At 61.8% G+C, this 19,702-nt stretch overlaps 1 protein-coding gene across 1 annotated transcript; it reads right to left on the bottom strand.

Moving 5' to 3' along the window:
• Positions 1-2,337: 2,337 nt before the first annotated feature.
• On the bottom strand, positions 2,338-19,498 carry MYO1F (myosin IF). Its single transcript, XM_085562553.1, has 28 exons — positions 19,340-19,498; positions 15,600-15,737; positions 13,225-13,314; positions 12,578-12,672; positions 11,985-12,072; positions 11,692-11,781; positions 11,063-11,194; positions 10,850-10,984; positions 10,640-10,772; positions 10,114-10,310; positions 9,940-10,020; positions 9,020-9,106; positions 8,785-8,871; positions 8,267-8,434; positions 8,102-8,187; positions 7,647-7,728; positions 7,437-7,543; positions 7,117-7,215; positions 6,503-6,647; positions 6,290-6,404; positions 5,547-5,716; positions 5,271-5,416; positions 4,862-5,008; positions 4,634-4,782; positions 4,305-4,385; positions 4,012-4,213; positions 2,826-2,992; positions 2,338-2,746 (listed from the first exon to the last, which is right to left on the bottom strand). The coding sequence occupies exons 1-28, from the start codon at positions 19,340-19,342 to the stop codon at positions 2,670-2,672; spliced, it is 3,297 nt and encodes a 1,098-aa protein (XP_085418679.1). The 5' UTR covers positions 19,343-19,498; the 3' UTR covers positions 2,338-2,669.
• Between the last annotated feature and the right edge of the window lie 204 nt (positions 19,499-19,702).

The following is a 19,702-nucleotide window of genomic DNA, read 5'->3' on the forward strand; positions in this document are numbered from 1 at the left end:
CTGGGCTCTGGGCTGAGGCTCTGTGGGGTCAGGCTCTGTGGGCTCAGGCTCTGTGGATCAGGCTCTGTAGGATCAGGCTCTGGGCTGAGGCTCTGTGGGGTCAGGCTCTGTGGGATCGGGCTCTGAGGGGTCGGGTTCAGTAAGATCAGGCTCTGTGGGATCAGACTCTGTGGGATCAGGCTCTGTAGGGTCAGGCTCTGTGGGCTCGGGCTCTGCGGGCTCGGGCTCTGTGGGATCAGGCTCTGTGGGCTCAGGCTCTGTAGGGTCGGGCTCTGTAGGGTCAGGCTCTGTGGGATCAGGCTCTGTGGGGTCAGGCTCTGTAGGATCAGGCTCTGTAGGGTCAGGCTCTGTGGGATCAGGCTCTGAGGGCTCAGGCTCTGTGGATCAGGCTCTGTAGGATCAGGCTCTGTAGGGTCAGGCTCTGTAGGATCAGGCTCTGTGGGCTCGGGCTCTGTGGGATCAGGCTCTGTGGATCAGGCTCTGTAGGGTCAGGCTCTGTAGGGTCAGGCTCTGTGGGGTCAGGCTCTGTAGGGTCAGGCTCTGTAGGGTCAGGCTCTGTGGGCTCGGGCTCTGTGGGATCAGGCTCTGTGGGCTCGGGCTCTGTGGGATCAGGCTCTGTGGGCTCAGGCTCTGTAGGGTCAGGCTCTGTGGATCAGGCTCTGTGGGATCAGGCTCTGTAGGGTCAGACTCTGTAGGATCAGGCTCTGTAGGATCAGGCTCTGTGGGCTCAGGCTCTGTAGGATCAGGCTCTGTGGGCAGGGGCTCTGTGGGCTCGGGCTCTGCGGGCTCACGGAGGAAGAGGCGGGCCGGGCTCAGGGCTCGCACTCTGTGCGCTCACGCTCCCGTCACTTCCTCCGGCGCAGGGCCGGGCTCGGGGCGGGCAGGGCCGGGCTCGGGGCGGGCGGGGCCGGGCTCGGGGCGGGCAGGGCCGGGCTCGGGGCGGGCATTCCCGGCCCGTCCCTCCCTCTGCCGCTGAAATCCTCCCGGGGCGCCCCGGGCGGGGCTCGGCCCCCACCCGTCACCCCATCCCACACCCCACACCCCTCACCTCACACCCCACACCACATTCCGCACCTTCACCCCACACACCCCACACCCACACCCCACACACCCGGCACCCCATGCCCCCAGGTCCACACTCCAAACCCCACACACCCCACACACACACACACCACACATCCCACATCCCGCACCCCACATCCCACACACACACCGTGCACCCCACATCACACCCTGCACACCCTTCATCACACACCCCTCATCCCACACCCCACATCCCGCACCCCATCCCACATCCCACACACCCCACATCCCCCACATCCCCCACATCCCCCACATCCTGCACCCCCAGCCCCACACCCCACATCCGACATCCCGCACCCCTCACCCCATCCCGCATCCCACACCCATCACCCCTCACCTCACACCCCACACCCACATCCCGCACCCTTCACTCCACACACCCCACACCCCACACACTCTGCACCCCACACCCCCCTACACACACCCTACACCCCTCATCACACCCTGCACACCCTTCATCACCCCACACACACACAGCCCACACCCCTCACCCCACACCCCAAACCCCGCACCCCACATCCCCCACATCCCGCACCCCCAGCCCCACACCCCACATACCTGGCACCCCTCATCCCGCACCCCATCCCACATCCCACACATTCCACATCCCACATCCCCCACATCCCCCAAATCGCGCACCCCCAGCCCCACACCCCACATCTGACATCCCAAACCTCTCACCCCACCCCACACCCCTCACCCCATCCCACATCCCACACCCATCACCCCATCCCACACCCACATCCCGCACCCTTCACCCCACACACCCCACACACCCCACACACCCCACACACCCTTCATCACCCCCCTCACACACACCCCACACCCCACACCTCAAACCCCGCACCCCACACCCCCAGCTTTGCCCTGCCCTGGGCTGTGGCGTGTGGGCACAGAGAGTCGTGGTTGCCACCCCAAGCATCGGTCCTGGCCCCACAGGGATGTGACCCCACAAGCTGCGGGGCCCAGCAGCCTCTGAGCTCTGCCAGGAAAGGCTGTGACAGCTCCGTGGGCTTTGCCCGAGACACTCTTGGAGTTGTGACAAGCCAGGGCACAGTGGCAGCAGCCTGCTCCTGATCTGCCTCGCCGGCTGTGCTGAGTGACCCAGCGCCACGAGCTGCCTGAGCTGGAGCTGGTTTGTATTTTCAGCGTTTTCTGGAGGGTTCACGCTGGGAGGAACGGGGCTGCCTCCGGTCTGTGTCTGCCCACACAGCTTTTGTCACAGCCGGAGCGGGTGAAACACAACCCCCAAACTCAAGGTTTGAGTCAGGTTTGCTGAGTCTGCGTATTTGCCATCATTGTTAACAAAGACTGTGTTCGGACCACGGAGCAGTTTTGAGTCCCAGGGTATGAACAAGCAGCCGAGAGCCTGTCCTTGCCCCAGCTGAAGGGCCTGGCATTTGGCACAGTCCGGGGGGCTCATGAGGAAACGCTCACTCTGTGCCAGCATTGGTAGGAAAACTTCATGGTTTGGAAGTTTTTTAGGAAGTTTTGAAGTTGGTGGGAAAACTTTAGGTGCCCTGGCACGTTGGGAACAGCGTCTGTGGGTGGGGTGGGAGGATGGTGACCTCGTCCTTTTCTCCAGCTCAGATCCTCTGCACATAATTCCCAGGGAAAAGCCCTTCCTTGCCGTGCAGCTGGCCCTTCCACCAGCCAGAGGCATCTGGGGAGGAGACAAAAAATCAGCTGTGGTGCCAGCGCAGGGGCGTGGAGAGGAGCCGGGCAGGGCAGGAGCCTGGTACCTTCCATCAGGATGTCAATGACGTCCCCCACGTTGAAGCTGAGCTCGTCCACGTCCTGCCCGATGTACTGGTAGAGCGCCCGGCACCGCGGGCCCCCGGCCTTGGGCTGGGGCTTGGGGCGCCGGGCCGGGGGCGGCCGCTGGCCCACGCTGCGCCGCCGCTGCACCCTGAGGGCGGCAGGGCTGGGGTCTGCACGGGCACGGCGGGAGGGATGGCATGTGCTGCCCCCCTGCCCATCCTTCTGCTCCCCTGCCCATCCTGCTGCTCCCCCTTTCCCATCCTTCTGCCCCCCTGCCCATCCTGCTGCTCCCCCTTTCCCATCCTGCTGCTTCCCCTGCCCATCCTTCTGCCTCCCTGCCCATCCTGCTGCCCCCCTGCCCATCCTTCTGCCCCCCTGCCCATCCTTCTGCTCCCCCTTTCCCATCCTTCTGCCCCCCTGCCCATCCTGGTGCTCCCCCTTTCCCATCCTGCTGCTCCCCCTTTCCCATCCTTCTGCCCCCCTGCCCATCCTTCTGCCCCCCTGCCCATCCTTCTGCTCCCCCTGCCCATCCTGCTGCCCCCCTTTCCCATCCTGCTGCTCCCCCTGCCCATCCTGCTGTCCCCACACCCACCCCTGGGGTGCTCCGTGCCTGCAGGTGGGTGCTCCTGGTTCAGGGACTGGGGGAACTGGAGCAGGATGAGCTGCCCACCCTGGTGCTCTACCCATGGGGTGCTCTGTGCCAGCAGCACATCTAGGTGCTCCCAGTTCAGAGATTGGGAGAACTGGGGCAGGATGAGCTACACCCTCCTGCCCATCCTGAGATGTTCTGTGCCTGCAGGTGGGTGCTCCCAGTGCACAGACTGGAACTGGGGCAGGATGAGCTGCATCTTCTTGCCCACCCTACTGCCCCCACACCCATCCATGGGATTGCTCTGTGCCTGCAGGTGGGTGCTCCAAGTTCTGGGACTGGGGGAACTGGAGCAGGATGAGCTGCCCGTCCTGCTGTCCCACACCCATGGCATGCTGCATGCCTACACGTGGGTGCTCCCAGTGCAGGGACTGGGAGGACTGGGATGCACAAGAGCCTGGGCGATGTGTCCTGCCAGCAAAGCCAGATTGCCCCACTCCGGTCTCCTCCATCTCCCAGCGCCGGTGGCAGTGGGAGAGGAGGATGGGGCAGGGACAGGGAGGTGGGACAGGACCTACCCGGCCACCCCCTGGTCAGGCACGTTGAGGAAGTCCATGTTGTGCTCGGATGGGGGCCGTGCCTTGGGCTGGTGGCCGGCGCTGCGGGCGGGAGGAGCCGCGGCCGGGGGGCCCCGCGTCTGCTTCTGGGGCATCCTGTAGGTGTCCCTCTGGGCCCAGCCATCGCCGCGGGAGATCTGGGGACCCCCGTTCCTGCAGGCCCCTGGAACAGCCCGGCCCAGGAGGGTGCATTACAGCGGGGCCATGCACAGCCTGCACCCCCGGGTGTTCCCCACCCCGTACCCCCTCCTCACCTCTGGGTGCTGGTGGGGCACTTCGGGAAGCTGGACACCTGCTGCCACCTCTACCCTGTGCTGCCCCCTTCCTTGTGGGCTCTGGGGGGACACAAGCCCCCCGTTAATTGACAGTCCTCAGAGCCAGCTGTAGGGGCTGTCCCCCCATTTGTACCCTGTTCCCCAGAGGTCCCGGTGCTGCCCGATCACCAGAGCAGAAATGGGTCCTTCCCAGGGGAGACACAAACCCCACAGGTTACACCCAGCTCACCCCAATGCTCCAGCTGTGCCCTGTGACCCCAGCGCTCCTGTGTCCCCCCTCTGCCACCCCCCAGTGCCCTGGCACTCACTGGCATTCCTGGGGAGCCCATCCCCGATGCTGACCATAAGGGTCTTGCCTCCAGCTTTGAGGGCGGCCACATCGCCCTGTCCTCTGATGAAGGTGACGTTGCGCATGCCACCGCCACCCCAGCCCTCCTTCTTCACCCGAAACTGTAGTCTGGGGGCAAGAGAAGCCATGAGGCCATGGTGACAGGACCCTGTCCTGCTTTGTCACCTCTCCTGGCCTCCATCCTTACGTGTCCTTGAAGGAGAGGGGCAGCTTGGAGTGGGTGAGCTCCTCAAAGCGTTTGCACAGGAGGCTGATCAGCTCTGTTTTGAAGATCGACTCCAAGAAATTATCAGCATCATTCTCATGGAGAATGAAGAAGTCGTCCTGCCTGGTGCTGGGGGAGAAAGCAGGGGTGTCAACCTCACTAAAACTGGTGGGGATTTGGGGATCCCACAGGGTTTTTGGGTCCACCTCAAGGAAATTTGGAGGGTGATTTGGCTGGAAAACTTCCTGGCTTCTGCAAAGCACACATGAGGAGCCTCCTCCTCAGGGCTGGACACCCCCATGGATGAGGGACTGGAGAGCAACAGGGCATGGAGAGAGGGAAAGCCCAGCCATGGGGACACCCCGTGCAGAGCCCCTGGTAAGGGACACACCTCAGCGAGACGCCGCTCACCGCCTGCAGCTCCACCTTCTTCTTGAGCACCTCCTTGATCTGCCCCTTCTCCGGCCCCTTCTTCACCTTCTCCCGCCCGATCAGGTAGAAGTACTTGGGGGTGAGAATGAAATCCCGCTTGATGGGCTGGGAAAGGGGAGGAGAAGGGGGTGAGGGGGCTTTGCTGGGGGGGCACAAACCCCACACACACACATCCCACCCGAGGGAAGCCACCAGGAGCTGCACCAGCTGCCCAGCCTCAGGTGTGTCCTTGTACCTTGAACCTCCGGTCATACTTGGTGACGGAGTCGGCGAAGTCGACGCGTTCCCTCTTGGCCAGGAACTGCCGCAGCTCCGGCCGCTCCTCCATGCCCAGGTAATCCCCCACGAAATTCCTGTTGATGCTGTTCCTGCGCCGCTCTTTGAAGTTGTAGAGGATGCTGGCGGCTGGGAGGGACCCCAAAGAGGTGCAGGTCTGACATGGCTCTGTGCTGGTGGCTCAGAGCCCCCCAGATGTCACATGGGTCATGGCAGCAAGAAGTGGGGCTTGTTTTATACCATGGGAGGAATCCCAGCTGCTTGAGCTTGGCTGGCTTTGGAACCCATTAATTGCCTTCAAAAAACCTTGTGCTGTGGGAGGGAGGGATGGACCCAGCCATTTTCTGGGTTTTTCTCCTTGATTTTTCCTGCTTGCTTGGGAGGGTGGGAAAACCCATGATGGGGTCAATGGCTTGTCCCATCCTTCTGCCAACACTGACTCCCAGCTACTCCCCTCCATCCCTGTGCAGGCCTTGTGAAATGCAGAGTGAGACAGCACAAGGCTCCCAGGGCTGGAAATAGGAGCAGGAAATCCATGCTCTCCTTTAGAGTGGGAAAAGACTCACAACAACTCCCAGGCTGGTTCCTCCATCACCTAATCACCATTAGTGCCATGATTAGGAGCCAGGCTGCTGCTCTGACAGCTGGGGACACTATAAGGGCTGCTGGGGTGGCACTGTCCCTGTCCTTGCCCAGCCTTACCCTCCTCTCTCATCTGCTCGTATTTGCGGATGGCGACATGCCGGCGCCAGGCCTTCTGGATCACCCGGGCGAAGCTGTCAAATTTCCTCTCCCGCATCTCCTCGAGCAGGAAAAGCTGGGAGGGACAGGCAGTGCTGAGCCAGGACACCCCAAAAACCCTCCCCAGTGATGCCCAGCCACGGGCAGTGCCCCCCAGGAGTCAGGGCCACCCACCGACTCGGGGTTCTTGACGAACACCTTACTCCTGCCCATCTGGTACTGGTCTGGGTCCATGTTGACCGAGCGCAGGAGGTGCTGCACCCCTTGGCGCTCGTCCCCGCGCCACGACGGCCACGTCTCGGGCGTGAGGATGGCGTAGCTGTGGGGACAGAGCAGGGTCACAGAATCCCACAGCAGTTCGGGTTGGAAGGGAACTTAAAGCCCATCCAGTCCCACCCCTGCCATGGAAGGGACACCTTCCACTGTCCCAGGCTGCTCCAAAACCTGTCCAACTTGGCCTTGGACACTGCCCTGCTCTGGGCACCCTGGGCCAGGCCCTCCCCACCCTCCCAGGGAACAATTCCTGCCCAATCTCCCATCCATCCCTGCCCTCTGGCAGTGGAAGCCATTCCCTGTGTCCTGTCCCTCCATGCCCTCATCCCAAGTCCCTCTGCTGATCACTTTAGTCTCTGGAAGGGGCTTTAAGGTCTCACCAAGGCCTTCTCTTCTTCAGGTTAAACACCCCCAACTCTCTTCACCTGTGAAGCCATGCCAGGGCCTCCCACACCCTCATCTCCTCCTGAGGAGGTGCTGTGGGATCTGCCAGCCCCGTGCCAGTGGCCACTCACCGTTGCAGGAACTTGTGGAAGAGGCGGCGGTAGGCAAACCCTGCCCGGCGCACCCGGATGTTCTCCTTCAGCCCCAGGTACTCGACCTGGTGCTTCACCCTGTGCAGCAGGGAGGGATGTGTGGGATGATGAAAGGTTGGGACGAGACCTAAAGGTGCACCTAAAGAGGACAGTGTGTCCCCACGTGCTCCTTGTGCTTCCCTAAGCTAGTGGACAGCTCAGAGGGACAGCCCAGGGCTGCAGTTTTTGGAGGAAAGTTGGTCCTCGCCACATCTCCATGGCTGGGTGCCATTTCCTGGGCTCTGTGGGCTCCCTGTTACCTGCTCTCCTCCCAGTCCCGGGGTTTCTTGGTCTCGTTGGGTTTGATGCAGCGGATGTAGTGTGGGGTGCACTTCATGAGTGTGTTCACCAGGTCGTTGGCCTGTTTCTGGTGCAAGGATCGACCTCTGTAGCATCAAAGGGGGTGGTGGGAGCACTGCCCTTGCCACCGCCCCAGAGGCAGCTGCTGCTCTGCAGCCCATGGGACACACCTTGATTTTGGAGCCCGCGGTGGTTGGCCGTCCTTTTTTGTCAGAATCAAGTTTTTCTGGGAAAAGCATCCGGATGAAACCACTGGAAGGGAGGTGACAGTCCCCAGGTGAGAGCTGCCAACATGGCCTGGGCTGAGGCCAGCTGGGAAATCCTCTACTGTGGGGCGGAGTGCCACCTCCCTGACTACCCCCAGGAGCAGGAGCAGGAGCAGGAGCAGGAGCAGGAGCAGGAGCAGGAGCAGGAGCAGGAGCAGGAGCAGGAGCAGAGCTGCTGATGACCCTGCTCTGCCCAGCCCTGCAACCCTGGGATGCCCCCGGTGCCCATGGGGCCATGCAGGACTGAGCACCCCAACACACAAAGGCAGGACCAGCCTTAAAGATCTGCATATTGAGGACTCTGCCCTCTTCCCCAGCCCTTTTGGGGTGCCCCAGGTCCCCAGCACTGCCAAACTCACTATTCACTGCTCTGCATCAGCTCGATCAGGTCGGTGAAGAGCACGTCCCGGTTGCGCTCGCAGAAGCCGTTCACATCGTAGGACACCTGGGGACAGGAGGGGACCTCAGCTGCGGCAGGTGGGGCTGTGGGGTGCCGGCTGTGGGGTTTGGGGTGCCCTACCCACCTTGCCAGCGTAGTGGTGGATGACAAAGCCTGAGCTCCAGCTGTTGAAGTGCTCGTGGGTGCCCACGGCTGCCTGCAGCTTCTGCAGCAGGGTCTGGTCGGCGCCCTCGCCCGTGGCGTGCATGGTGGCACACACGTCATCCAGGACACTCATGATCCCGGGAGGGTTCTGCCACAGGGAAAGGGAAGCTGTGGGTGTGCCAGGGCTCAATCCTGCAGCTGGTCACAGCTGCTTCATGCTGAGCCACAGCTTAGTGCTGGTGCCCTTGCACAGGTGCTGGAAGTGTCCAAGGCCAGGTTGGACAGGGCTTGGAGCACCCTGGGATCATGGACAATGTCCCTGATCCTGGCAGGGAGTAGAACAAGATGATCTTTAAGGCTCCTGCTAAACCAAACCAGTCTGGGATTCTCTGCTGCTTGGCAGGACCAGCTTTTACCACCTCATCATCCCACCCAGCCCCTGTCCCTGGGTGCCTATGCTCCCCAAAAAGCCTCCCCAGCAGAGGGGACCCCACTCACCAGCTTGTTCTCTATCAGGTCACACACCACCTTGTTGTTGAAGTACTGGATCTGCGTCCACTTGATCCCCTCCTGCACATACTCCTCCTGGAGAAGCACAGGGAGAGCTGGATGTGCCCCGAGCCACTGGGAGGTGCTGCAGACTCCCTGCTCCAGCTGTGGTGCCGGGGATGAGGGAGGTGCAGGAATTGGGGTGCTGGCACTGCCCCACAGCCCCCAGCCCAGCCTCTTGTACCTGCTCTGCCTTCAGGGTCAGCTCGATGAAGATCTGCTGCAGCTTCTCATTCACAAAGTTAATGCAGAATTGCTCAAAGCCGTTTTTCTGCAGGAAAGATGGAAGAGAAAATGGAGCTGAGTGTTTGTCTGCTCATCTGCCTCATCGGGGGTATCCCAACCAGCAGAGCTTGGATGCTACTCCAGGGACCCTTCTCAGGTGCTGTCCTGTTGGAACTCAGAATGTCCCACAGACATTTTCGGAGGTTCCAGGCTCTGGTCAGAAGCATTTGAGACCCTAGCAGGCAGCTGGAAACAGCTGTGATTTTGGGTTTGAGCCATGGAATGATTTACCAACTTTACAGGAAGAACAAAAAGTCACAGAAGTTTAGATATTATAGTAGAAGTAGTCACAAAGTAGAGGGAAGAATTTTTTAGTATTGTATAAGGGGGTTTTAACACCTGTACAGGGGGGTTTTTGTTCTGTACATGGGGGTCAGAGGGTTTAAAATAGAGGAATGTAGGCCAGTCCTGTTCCTCTGCTTTCTTCCTCCTTGCCTCCATGTTCTTAGTGATGTTGGCACTCATAGATTAATTTAAAGTAGAAAAGCACCATTTAATATAGGTAATAGGTATTGGGGAAAAACTGTAAACATTTATCACGTAATGTACCATATAAAAAATAACAGCAGCCCAGGGGCAGGGGGAGAGAAGAAAAAGTCAGAGGACAGAAAAGATGTCAGGGTGTGTGTGTGCCTCTGCCTGAGCTGCCTTGAGACCGAACAACAAGAGACTGCTGAGTCTTTCTTTAGAAACACAGGTTAGAGGAGAGACTTTTCCACCACACAGAACCCCTGAAGCAAGCCTGGGTTCTGTCACTGTCCTTGCTGTGGGAGCAGGGCAGGACAATCCAGCCGGGCTGCACAGCACAGCCACACACACCTGGAATATCTCGAAGCCGTAGATGTCCAGCACCCCGACGCTGTACTCCTCGTACGGCTTCTGCATGGCCCGGTTGATGGACTGTGGGGACACAGGGGACAAGCTGGCTGCAGGGTGGTGGGATTGGCCATCTCCTGGAGCAGGGGGTGACCATCCCCTCTCAGGCCCACACACCTCCACCAGGAAGTCGAAGACGCGGGCGTAGAGCCCCTTGGCCAGCGCGTCCCGGGTGTAGGCCGCCTGCTCCACGTTGAGGGTGACGGTGATGGACTCGGAGCGGCCGCCCCACTTGCTGTCCATTTTCCTGCTGGTGACCTTCTCGTTGAGGCGCTCCTGGTCGACCCCCAGCAGGTAGGCAGGGAAGGCCAGGGCTGGGCAGAGCAGGGCTGGTCAGGGCTGTGTTCTCCCCACCTGCCTCCAGCCATGGTCAAAACCCTCGGCCCCATCCAAGTGTGAAGGACAGCAGTGGGACAATGACAGAGCACATGGGTCCTTCCTCTCCCAAAGTGACACCTGGCATCTATCCCCTGGCTGATCAAGCTCTGGCTGAGCCATTTGCTTGCTGCCTCAGTTTCCCCATGTCTAACCTGGGGAGTGTGCTGGTGCTGTTTCCCTCCTCTGCCAGGGGATTTGTGACACAGCCAGTTTGCCGCTCATTCCCAAGGCTCCCCCCGTCCCCTGGAGCCACTTGGCTACTCACAGTCAGCGTTCTCCACCCGGGCGTAGTTGCCTTCCTCCCTGAAGCTGATGTTGCCCAGGTGCAGGATCCCTGCCACGATCTGCAGCACCAGCTGCTGGTCCTCGCCGCGGATGCCGATCACCTGCATGGCGTTCTGGGGGTGCACAGACCCCGTGAGCCCCCGCCCGGCCCCAGAGCTTTTGGGGACTCTCCTCCCTCGCAGGCACTCACCATGGTCTCATGGAAGTCGCTGTGGTCATCTGTGCCCTCCACCTGGTAGGTGTCTGTCTGGTTCAGGTAGAAGTAATAATCCGGGCTCATGATGCCCAAATTCTGCCGCTGCTCTTGGGACGCCCCTTGGATGAGCTGGGAGGGGACAGGGGGTTGTGCTCAGCCAGCTCTTGGTCCCCCCTGCAGCCTGGTGGCTCCAGGCCACCCCCATACCTGGTAGTAGATGTGGAAATTCCGCTCGCACTCGTTCTGGCTCACCACGCGTGACTTCTCCAGCAGGAAGTTGGAGATCTTGCCCCCATCGGGTTCTCCGCCCCGGCTGAACTGGATCTCAAAGTATTTTCCCTGCTCGGGCACAAATCCTGCTCAGAGCTGTGGTCCTGCCTCAGGGGATTCCTCATTCCCCCCAGGCTCTTCCCCACTGCATGAGGAGCTGTGTGGGGTGTGCAACCCCTGGCTGAAAACTTTATGGTTTATGTGGGGACCTCACTGCTCCCTCAAATACCCAAAGGAGGGTGGAGCCCAGTGGTGTCGGTCTCTTCTCCCAGGTAACAGGCAACGGGGCCAGTGGAAATGGCCTCACATTGGCCCAGGGGAAATTTAGATTGGATGTGAGGAAAAATTCCTCCAGGGTGGTCAGGCACTGGAACACACTGTGGTGGAGTCACCATCCTGTGGTGGAGTCACCATCCCTGGAGGGATTGAAAAGCTGGATGTGGCACTTGGGGACACCTGGGGCAGGGTTTGGGGAATGGCTGGACTTGATCTAAAGGTCAACTTTGCAACCCAGCTGGTTCAGTGTTCTGCTGCAGCGCTGACCCTGCACCTGCCCTGGCACTTACGAAGCGGCTGGAATTGTTGTTCCGGACAGTTTTGGCATTTCCAAAGGCTTCCAGCAGCGGGTTGGACTGCAGGATGATGTCCTTCACGTGCTGGGGACAGAGGAGGGCAGGGCTCAGCACTGCTGTGTCCCACTCCAGGCCTGGGGACATGCCTGAGGCTTTGCGTGTCCCAGTCCTGGAGTGGCTGCCCCGTGTGTCACCATCAGCCCCCATCAGGGGGATGCTGGGGGCCGGGGTGGTGGGGATCAGTTGGGAGGTGAAATTATGAGTGGCAGGGGGGACAACAGACCTACCTGGACTTTCTCCCCACCCCCAGACACTTTGGAGATGTAGCCCATGATGTATTTTGCTGCCACCGTTTTCCCAGCTCCGCTTTCTCCGCTGTGCAAATGGCAAAGAAGAGCAGATGTGAAACGGCCCCACCAGAGCCAGCCATCCTTGGGGGGGCTTTGGGGTGGGTCCAGGAGCAGGACCAGAGGATGACAGTGAATTCTGGGGACTGTGCCACCCCCTTGGATGGGGCTGCCCAGGGGTATCAGTGTGAGCAGAGTGTGGCTCAGTGAGGAGCAGCTCCATGAGACGTTGAATTTGTTCTCACCAGATTTAGAAGTGGAGGAGGGGGACTTGGGAACCTCAGAGGGAAGTCTCTGGCCTTGCCCCACATCCTGACCATTTCCCTTGCAACACTGCCCCACAGAGCTGCATTGCACAAGGCTCTGTCCCTGCCTGGAACACCCCTGGTCACAGCCTCCAGTCACGCCAGAGCCCAGGAGCCAATTCTTCAGCCACCTCTCAGCTGGCAAACCCCAGGCTGGGGAGAAGGGGTGGTGGGGACAGGTGTCCCCAGGGGCAGTGACAGCCCAGCTGTGCCCAGTGTCCCCAGTACCTGATGATGACACACTGGTTCTCCCCGTCGATCAGCATGTTCCGGTACATGTTGTCAGTCAGGGCGTAGATGTGGGGGGGATTTTCATACTGGGCCTAACCAGGGGACAGGGACAGCGGGGCTGAGCACAGAGCAACCCCCAGATCCCCTCCCCAGATCCCCTCCACTGCCCACAGGGGAACCAGCCTCTTCACAGTGACCCTAAAAGGGACAAGGACAGCAGTGCTGGGCAGAGAGAACCCCCAGCTCCCCAGACCCCCTCACTCTGCCCCTGTGGGAATCAGCCTCTTCACACTGACCCTAAAAGAGGGACAAGGACAGCAGTGCCGGGCACAGAACTCCCCAAATCCCCTCACTCTGCCCCTGTGGGAATCAGCCTCTTCCCACAAACACCAGCTCATCAGCAGCGTGTCTGGTGGTTTCTATCTCCCCCCTCCTCCTCGGGAAGCTCGCTGGGGCTGCATTTTACCATGTTTGGGTTTCTTTAGTGAGCCTTTCTGAGCTGAATTCCCCAGGATTTGCTGCTGCGTCTCTTGTTAGGAGCACTGAGCCCTGCAGCAGCCGGAGGGCTCTGGAGGATGGGGACCCTCAGGGGACGCCCCTAATTGCACGGAATTAACCCCAGATTGCCCCCGGGGCAGCCTCACCGCGCCCTGGTACAGCTCGATCTCGCGGTCGGTGAAATACGGCATCTGCTTGAAGGGGTTCACGGAGATCAGCACGGGCCCGATATAGGTCTGGGCAGCAGGTCAAGGGCCGTGTGTCCTTCCCGTGTCCCCCCTTCCCACTGCCCGGTCCCACCCGGGGGCAGGAAGGTGCTTATGGGGTCCCTGGCACGTCCCGGGAGCTGCGCCGGGAATGCCACGAGGGTGGCAATTCCAGCCTGGCACAGGCAGGGCTGCCCTGCTGCCGTGACCTGGGGCACTCCCAGAGCTCCCTCAGCCCCTGCAGCGCCATGGGTGCAGGAGCATCCCCTCAGCTCCCTGCTCGGGCTGGGGATCGGCTCCAAAAACCTCTCCAGCATCCCTGGAATCCGCCCTCTGCTCACGCTCCACCTGCGGCTTTTCCAGCAGGAGCCCATCCTGATTTCACATCCAGGGAAACTGAGGCACGGAGAGGAGAGGAGCCGCGGGTCCTGCCTTTCCCTGCCCACCGGGCACCCTGCTGCTGCCTTTCCTGCATCGCTCCCGAGTCACTCAGTGCGGGCAGGGGCGCGGAAAAGCGGGAATTGCACCTGGGAGAGGCGCGGCAGCGGGATGGGGGTGAGCCGCAGCTGGGTGAAGAGATGGAGGTGGCGATGGAGCAGGTGGGCTTATCCCAAGCCTTTGCTGCCCTATTTGTGTCCCACCTGCCGCTGGGGCAGGGGGACAACGGCCAAAGGGCAGGAAGGAGCTTTTCTGGGAAATGCAGAAGCTTGGGATGTTGAGTCATGACTGGACAGAGCCCTGCGTGCAGCAGCGCAGAAAAAAAAAAAAAAAAGGAAGGGAGAGGCTGCGTGGGGTATTTTTCCCCTCCAAAAAAACAAAATCAAAAAGCTAAAAAAAGCCAACCCCAAAGGCATGTAAAGCCCCGGGGCTGCGGGGGGAGGTGGCTGAGTCACAGCCGGGACAGCATCGCCTTGTAAGGACGGGGCCACATCCCCACGTCCCGGGGAAACGCAGCGGCGCGGGGAGCAGCCCCAGCCCCGCTGCCACCCCTCCCCGTGCCCTGCTGTGCCCCTCGGGGCTCTGCTCCTTGTCCCCAGCAGGGACAGCCACCCCCGGCCCGGGAGCAGGGCACCGAGCTGGCCACGTCCCCAGGCAGGTGTGGGGTGAGAAGGGCTCGGGGACACGTCCCTGTCCTCCTGCAGGGCTGTGGTGCCCGGCAGTGCCAGCTCTGCCGGAGCAGCTCCGTGTCCCCTGTGCCCTGGCACGATGTCCCCTGCCCTGGCACGGTGTCCCCTGTGCCCTGGCACAGTGTCCCCTGCACTGGCACGATGTCCCCTGCACTGGCACGGTGTCCCCTGTGCCCTGGCACAGTGTCCCCTGCACTGGCACGGTGTCCCCTGCACTGGCACGGTGTCCCCTGTGTCCTGGCACGGTGTCCCCTGTGCCCTGGCACAGTGTCCCCTGCACTGGCACGATGTCCCCTGCACTGGCACGGTGTCCCCTGTGTCCTGTCACCGCTGGGGACGAGGGGTGGCACCTCCTCCCGGCTCCATGCGGGGCTGGGTTTGCCGGGATTTGGGGGATTCAGCGCAGCCAGGACGCGCTGTGGGCACTGCTGGGGGTGGGTGACAGCGAAAGGGGACAATGTCACTGCTGCCAGCCCGTCACGGCAGGGTGCAGGAGCGGGTTTGGGTGCCTTGGCCGTGCAAGGAGCGGGGTTTGGGTGCTGCGGCCGTGCCAGCAGAGGGGTTTGGGTGCTGTAGCCATGCCAGGAGCGGGGTTTGGGTGCCTTGGCCGTGCCAGCAGCGGGGTTTGGGTACTGTAGCCATGCCAGGAGCGGGGTTTGGGTGCCTTGGCCGTGCCAGCAGTGGGGTTTGGGTGCTGTGGCCGTGCCAGGAGCGGGGTTTGGGTGCCTTGGCCGTGCCAGCAGTGGGGTTTGGGTGCTGTGGCCGTGCCAGGAGCGGGGTTTGGGTACTGTAGCCATGCCAGGAGCGGGGTTTGGGTGCCTTGGCCGTGCCAGCAGTGGGGTTTGGGTGCTGTGGCCGTGCCAGGAGCGGGGTTTGGGTGCCTTGGCCGTGCCAGCAGTGGGGTTTGGGTGCCGTGGCCGTGCCAGGAGCGGGGTTTGGGTGCCTTGGCCGTGCCAGGAGCGGGGTTTGGGTGCCTTGGCCGTGCCAGGAGCGGGGTTTGGGTGCTGTGGCCGTGCCAGGAGCGGGGTTTGGGTGCTGTGGCCGTGCCGAGCGCGGCTCAGCTCGGGAACGCGACATTCCCGCAGCCGGGCCCGCTCCTGTCCCCGCGGGGCACGGGACGCGCTGTCCCAAACCCCGACAAAGCCTTGGAGCCCATCCCCGCCTCTCCCCGCGCCTGGGGAAGGATACGAAGATGAAATCATCCATGAAACGCTTCTTGAGGTTCTCCACGATGGCCTCCTCGGAGATCTTGGACAGCAGCACCATGTCGTCCACGCCGCTCTGCTTGACATTGTGGCTCTGCCAGTGGAAGCGCTCCTTGCTGCCCTGAGGGGACGGGGACACGGCGGCTGTGCCGGGGCCACCTCCTGCCACCGGGGCTGCCTCGGAGCCCCCGGGCCGGCCCCGGCTCCCCGGCTCAGCCGCCACCCGAACCCGGCACCCCCGGTGCGCAGGAGGGGTTCGGCCAGGCTGGAACTCCCAGAGCTCGAATGTCAGCGCGCTGGGGCTTGTCCCAACCGCCGGGACCCTGCTCCCCTCCTGGTACCTGCAGAGAGCTGACAGGACCTGCCCCAGCGCCCTGACAGGACCTGCCCCAGCCCCCTGACAGGACCTGCCCCAGCCCTCTGCTCCCCTCCTGGTACCTGCAGAGAGCTGACAGGACCTGCCCCAGCTCCCTGACAGGACCTGCCCCAGCCCTCTGACAGGACCTGCCCCAGCGCCCTGACAGGACCTGCCCCAGCCCTCTGCTCCCCTCCTGGTACGTGCAGAGAGCTGACAGGACCTGCCCCAGCCCCCTGACAGGACCTGCCCCAGCCCTCTGCTCCCCTCCTGGCACTTGAAGAGAGCTGACAGGACCTGCCCCAGCGCCCTGACAGGACCTGCCCCAGCCCCCTGACAGGACCTGCCCCAGAGTCCCCTGACAGGACCTGCCCCAGCCCCCTGACAGGACCTGCCCCAGAGTCCCCTGACAGGACCTGCCCCAGCCCCCTGACAGGACCTGCCCCAGCGCCCTGACAGGACCTGCCCCAGCCCCCTGCTCCCCAGCCGGGCTGATGAAGGACTTTTGTTGATGCACAGACGGATGAGGAGACAGAGGACGCAGGGGAAGGGCGGTGCTGGCATCCTCTGCACCCCCACATCCTCCTGGCTCCCTGCTCCCCTTCCTCGTGCCCAGGGCGGTGCCAGCAGCCCCTGCCCAGCTGTGCCCAGCCCTGTGCCCCGGGGCTGTGGGGCAGCAGCAGGGCTGGCCTGGGATTTTTGCCTTGTGGGGTGAACACAGCCCTGGGCTGGCAGGGGGGGATTTCACCGTGCAGAAACCACCCCGAGGCGTCCCCTCGGCCTCGGTGTGCCCACAGACAAGCTGGCACAGCTGTGGTGCCCGTGTGGCCCCGGCACGGTGCCCAGGAGGGGTCACCCCGTCGGGACCGCTCCTCTTTCCCCACCCCCACGGTTCCTCTTTCACCCCCCGAGCTCCTGTCACCGATTTCACTTCTCCCCCATCAGCCCTAGCCTCTTACTCTTTCCATTTCCCTTTTCTTCTCCTCTTCCCCTTTTTACTTGATTTCCCTGCAGGCTCTCAAGTGTTCAGGGCTCTGCATCCCAACACCTTTGCAGGCTCCTGGCAGCCTCTGGTTGTCACCAGCTGTCCCCAGCCCCCTTGGGGTGTCTGTCACAACCTGGCTCCATCACCTGCCTGCCTCTCTCCTCACTGGGCCCTGCAACCCCAAACATCCCCTCTCCAAACCCCAAATTCCAGTCAAGCCTACATAACTGCTGAAGGGGTTTTTTGGTGTTGTCCCACCACCTTTTTTTGGGGTCATCTCAGGGGGCTCAGGGCATCCAGGGCTGCTCACACAGCCTGAAATCACCCAGAGAGCTCCTCCTCTTCCTCCTGGGCCTTTTTCTTGCTTTCATCCTATTATCCCCTAGGAAATCCAGCTGAAAATCACAGCAGGCTCAGCTGTCCTCTCCAGTCACTGTGGTGTCACCCACGGAGCTGCCAGGGACCCCAGGAGCTGCCCAGCTTCACCCAACCTGGCCCAAACCCTGGGTTTCAGGGGGGGAAGAGCCCATGGGCAGCCAAGCACCTCAGTGCCCTGTCCCCATCACCCCAAAGCTGCTGGCACAGGCACCCTGGGCTGCTGATCGAGGCCAAATTAAGGCAAAAGGAGAATTTCCTGCATTGAGAGCTCAAAGGTTTTGAGCTGACACCCAGAGATTCTCTGTCAGCCGCTCAGAGCTGTCAGTGGTGAGCGTGCCTTCACCTCCTCTTCCTCTGGGCCACTCAGGGGCTTTCCTGCCTCTGCTGGGGCACCTGGTGCAGCCCAGATGGGAGGAAAACACCAGCTCACTGCTGCCAAATGATGGGTTTGTCTGCAGAGCTCTGGGTGCTCCTGCCTGCCTTCCCTGAGCCTGTCACAGGGGGTTTGCAGGGTCAGGGCTCGCTAAAAGATGGGGTAAAATCAGAGTAAAGTCAGGATGAAGGGGAATTAGGATCCCTTAAAACCCTGATGTTGCCCCAGCTCAGTGCCCAGAGAGCTCCCATGGGACAGGGCTGCAGGTGTCATCCCTGTGGGGAGTGAGAGCACAGATTAATTTGCTTCCAGGGGTTTGGGGCAGCAGTTTCTCCATCCCCTGCTCTGTCCAGTCCCCTCCTGCCCCAGGCCAAAGCTGCACCGAGCCATTCCAGCCTCATGCCAAGCAGGGAGAAGATTTTGCCCCCCTCCACCTTCCAGGCAGCCTTTGCAGCCCCTGGGCACAAAGGGCTTTGCTCCGAAGGGGGCAGGTGGCACACGAGGAGCCCCTCAGCACCCCTAGCTGCGGGATGGGCACTGTGCCCACCCCTGTGCCTGGGGCCAGGATGCTCCTGGCACTCAGATAGGATCCCTGGGCAGGAAGGGGAGCAGCCCCGTGGCAGCACTTTGAAAACAGTGTATTCTGTTCAAAGCTGTGGTCTAAACCACAAAAGAAGCTGCAGCCCCGAGCAAGGAGCGGATGCAGCCCAAGGTGGCACCTTTTGAGATGAGATAGGCCAAGCCCAGAAACATCAGCAGCTCCAAAACCACCAGAAGCGTCCACAGAGCAGCAGATTTGTCACAGCACTGTCACAGCAGACTTAGGCAGGGCTGGGGCTGGTAGGAATCAGGGCATAGCTGCCTTTGGTCCTCCAGGAAGCCACAGAACAGTTTCAGGTGGTGGAGGAGGGGACAGTGCAAGTGGCTTTTGGGGACAGCATCTGAGCAGCTTCTTGGAGGTGACAGCCACAAGTGTGGGTGGCAGAAAGTTCAGTTTTAGCCTGGCCACTGTCCTCTTCCTGTCTGGTTGGAAACAGCTGGGGACAGCATCACCCCGCGAGCTGTGCCAGCCCCTTCGGCCATGTCTGAGCATCTTCTGAATTTTGAGAGCTTTCACCTTCCTCTTCTGCCTCCACACCAACCTCCAGAAGGGGCTGCTGCCCACCCTGCAGCCCCTGGCCCCTGCACGGCCTGACCACGGGGACCAGCACCCAGAGGGTCCCTCCTGGCCTGGGCCATGTGGCTGCCACCCCCACCCCACCCTGTGCCCCACCAGAAACCAGCACCACCAGTGGGGACAATTTGTCCTGTGGGTACCACAGTGACAGCAGTGACAGCAGTGACAGCAGTGACAGCACACCCCAAACCCCTCTGTGTCAGCACAGAGCCACCCCCCTAGTGCTCCCCACCCTGTCCTGGGGGTCACCACCCCCCTGCACCCTCCCCCAGGCCTGTCCCCAAGCTGGGGCCATTGTCCCCTGTGCAGCAGGGACACGGGGCAGCTCCCGGAGCAGCCAGGGGCCAGGCTGGCAGCAGGGAGGGCAGGGCTCAGGTGGCCCTGGGGTGGCAGCAGGAGGAGGTGACAGCCCGGGGGGCTCGAGGGGAGCAGGGTGGGGCCCTGCTGGCACTCACCATGATGTCCCTGTGTCCCTCCCCAGGCCAGGTGCTCGGGCTCCCGTCACCGGCGGCCCGGGGCCATCCCGGAGCACTCGGATTTTATCTTTCTGCTGTAACAACGATCGTGACGAATTTTCTTTCCCTCCCACTTCCTCATTTTGAACCCTTTGTGGGGGTGGGGAGGACAACGACAGCTTTGCTACCGGGGACTTGGGGGTGGCCCTGCCCGGGGTGTCCCCACCTCTGCTGCTGCTGGCTGAGGGAGAGGATGCAGGGCAGAGCCCAGCAGGGATGCTCAGAGCCTCCGGACCTGTCACCCTGCAGTGGCAGCTGGATGTCACCTGCCCAGTGCTGGTCAGTCAGTGCTTGGAGGTGGTT

This window comes from Lonchura striata, chromosome 28, assembly GCF_050655825.1.
Source record: "Lonchura striata isolate lonStrDom1 chromosome 28, ASM5065582v1, whole genome shotgun sequence".
In the NCBI taxonomy this organism is placed as follows: Eukaryota; Metazoa; Chordata; class Aves; order Passeriformes; family Estrildidae; genus Lonchura; species Lonchura striata.

Excerpts from the sequence above, each read along its gene's own strand:
- MYO1F (XM_085562553.1), bottom strand. Across the intron at positions 11,782-11,984 it reads GGGGTGGGGAGAAAGTCCAG|CACGTGAAGGACATCATCCT; the intron begins GTAGGTCTGTTG and ends CTCTGTCCCCAG. Across the intron at positions 11,195-11,691 it reads ACAACAATTCCAGCCGCTTC|GGAAAATACTTTGAGATCCA; the intron begins GTAAGTGCCAGG and ends GTGCCCGAGCAG.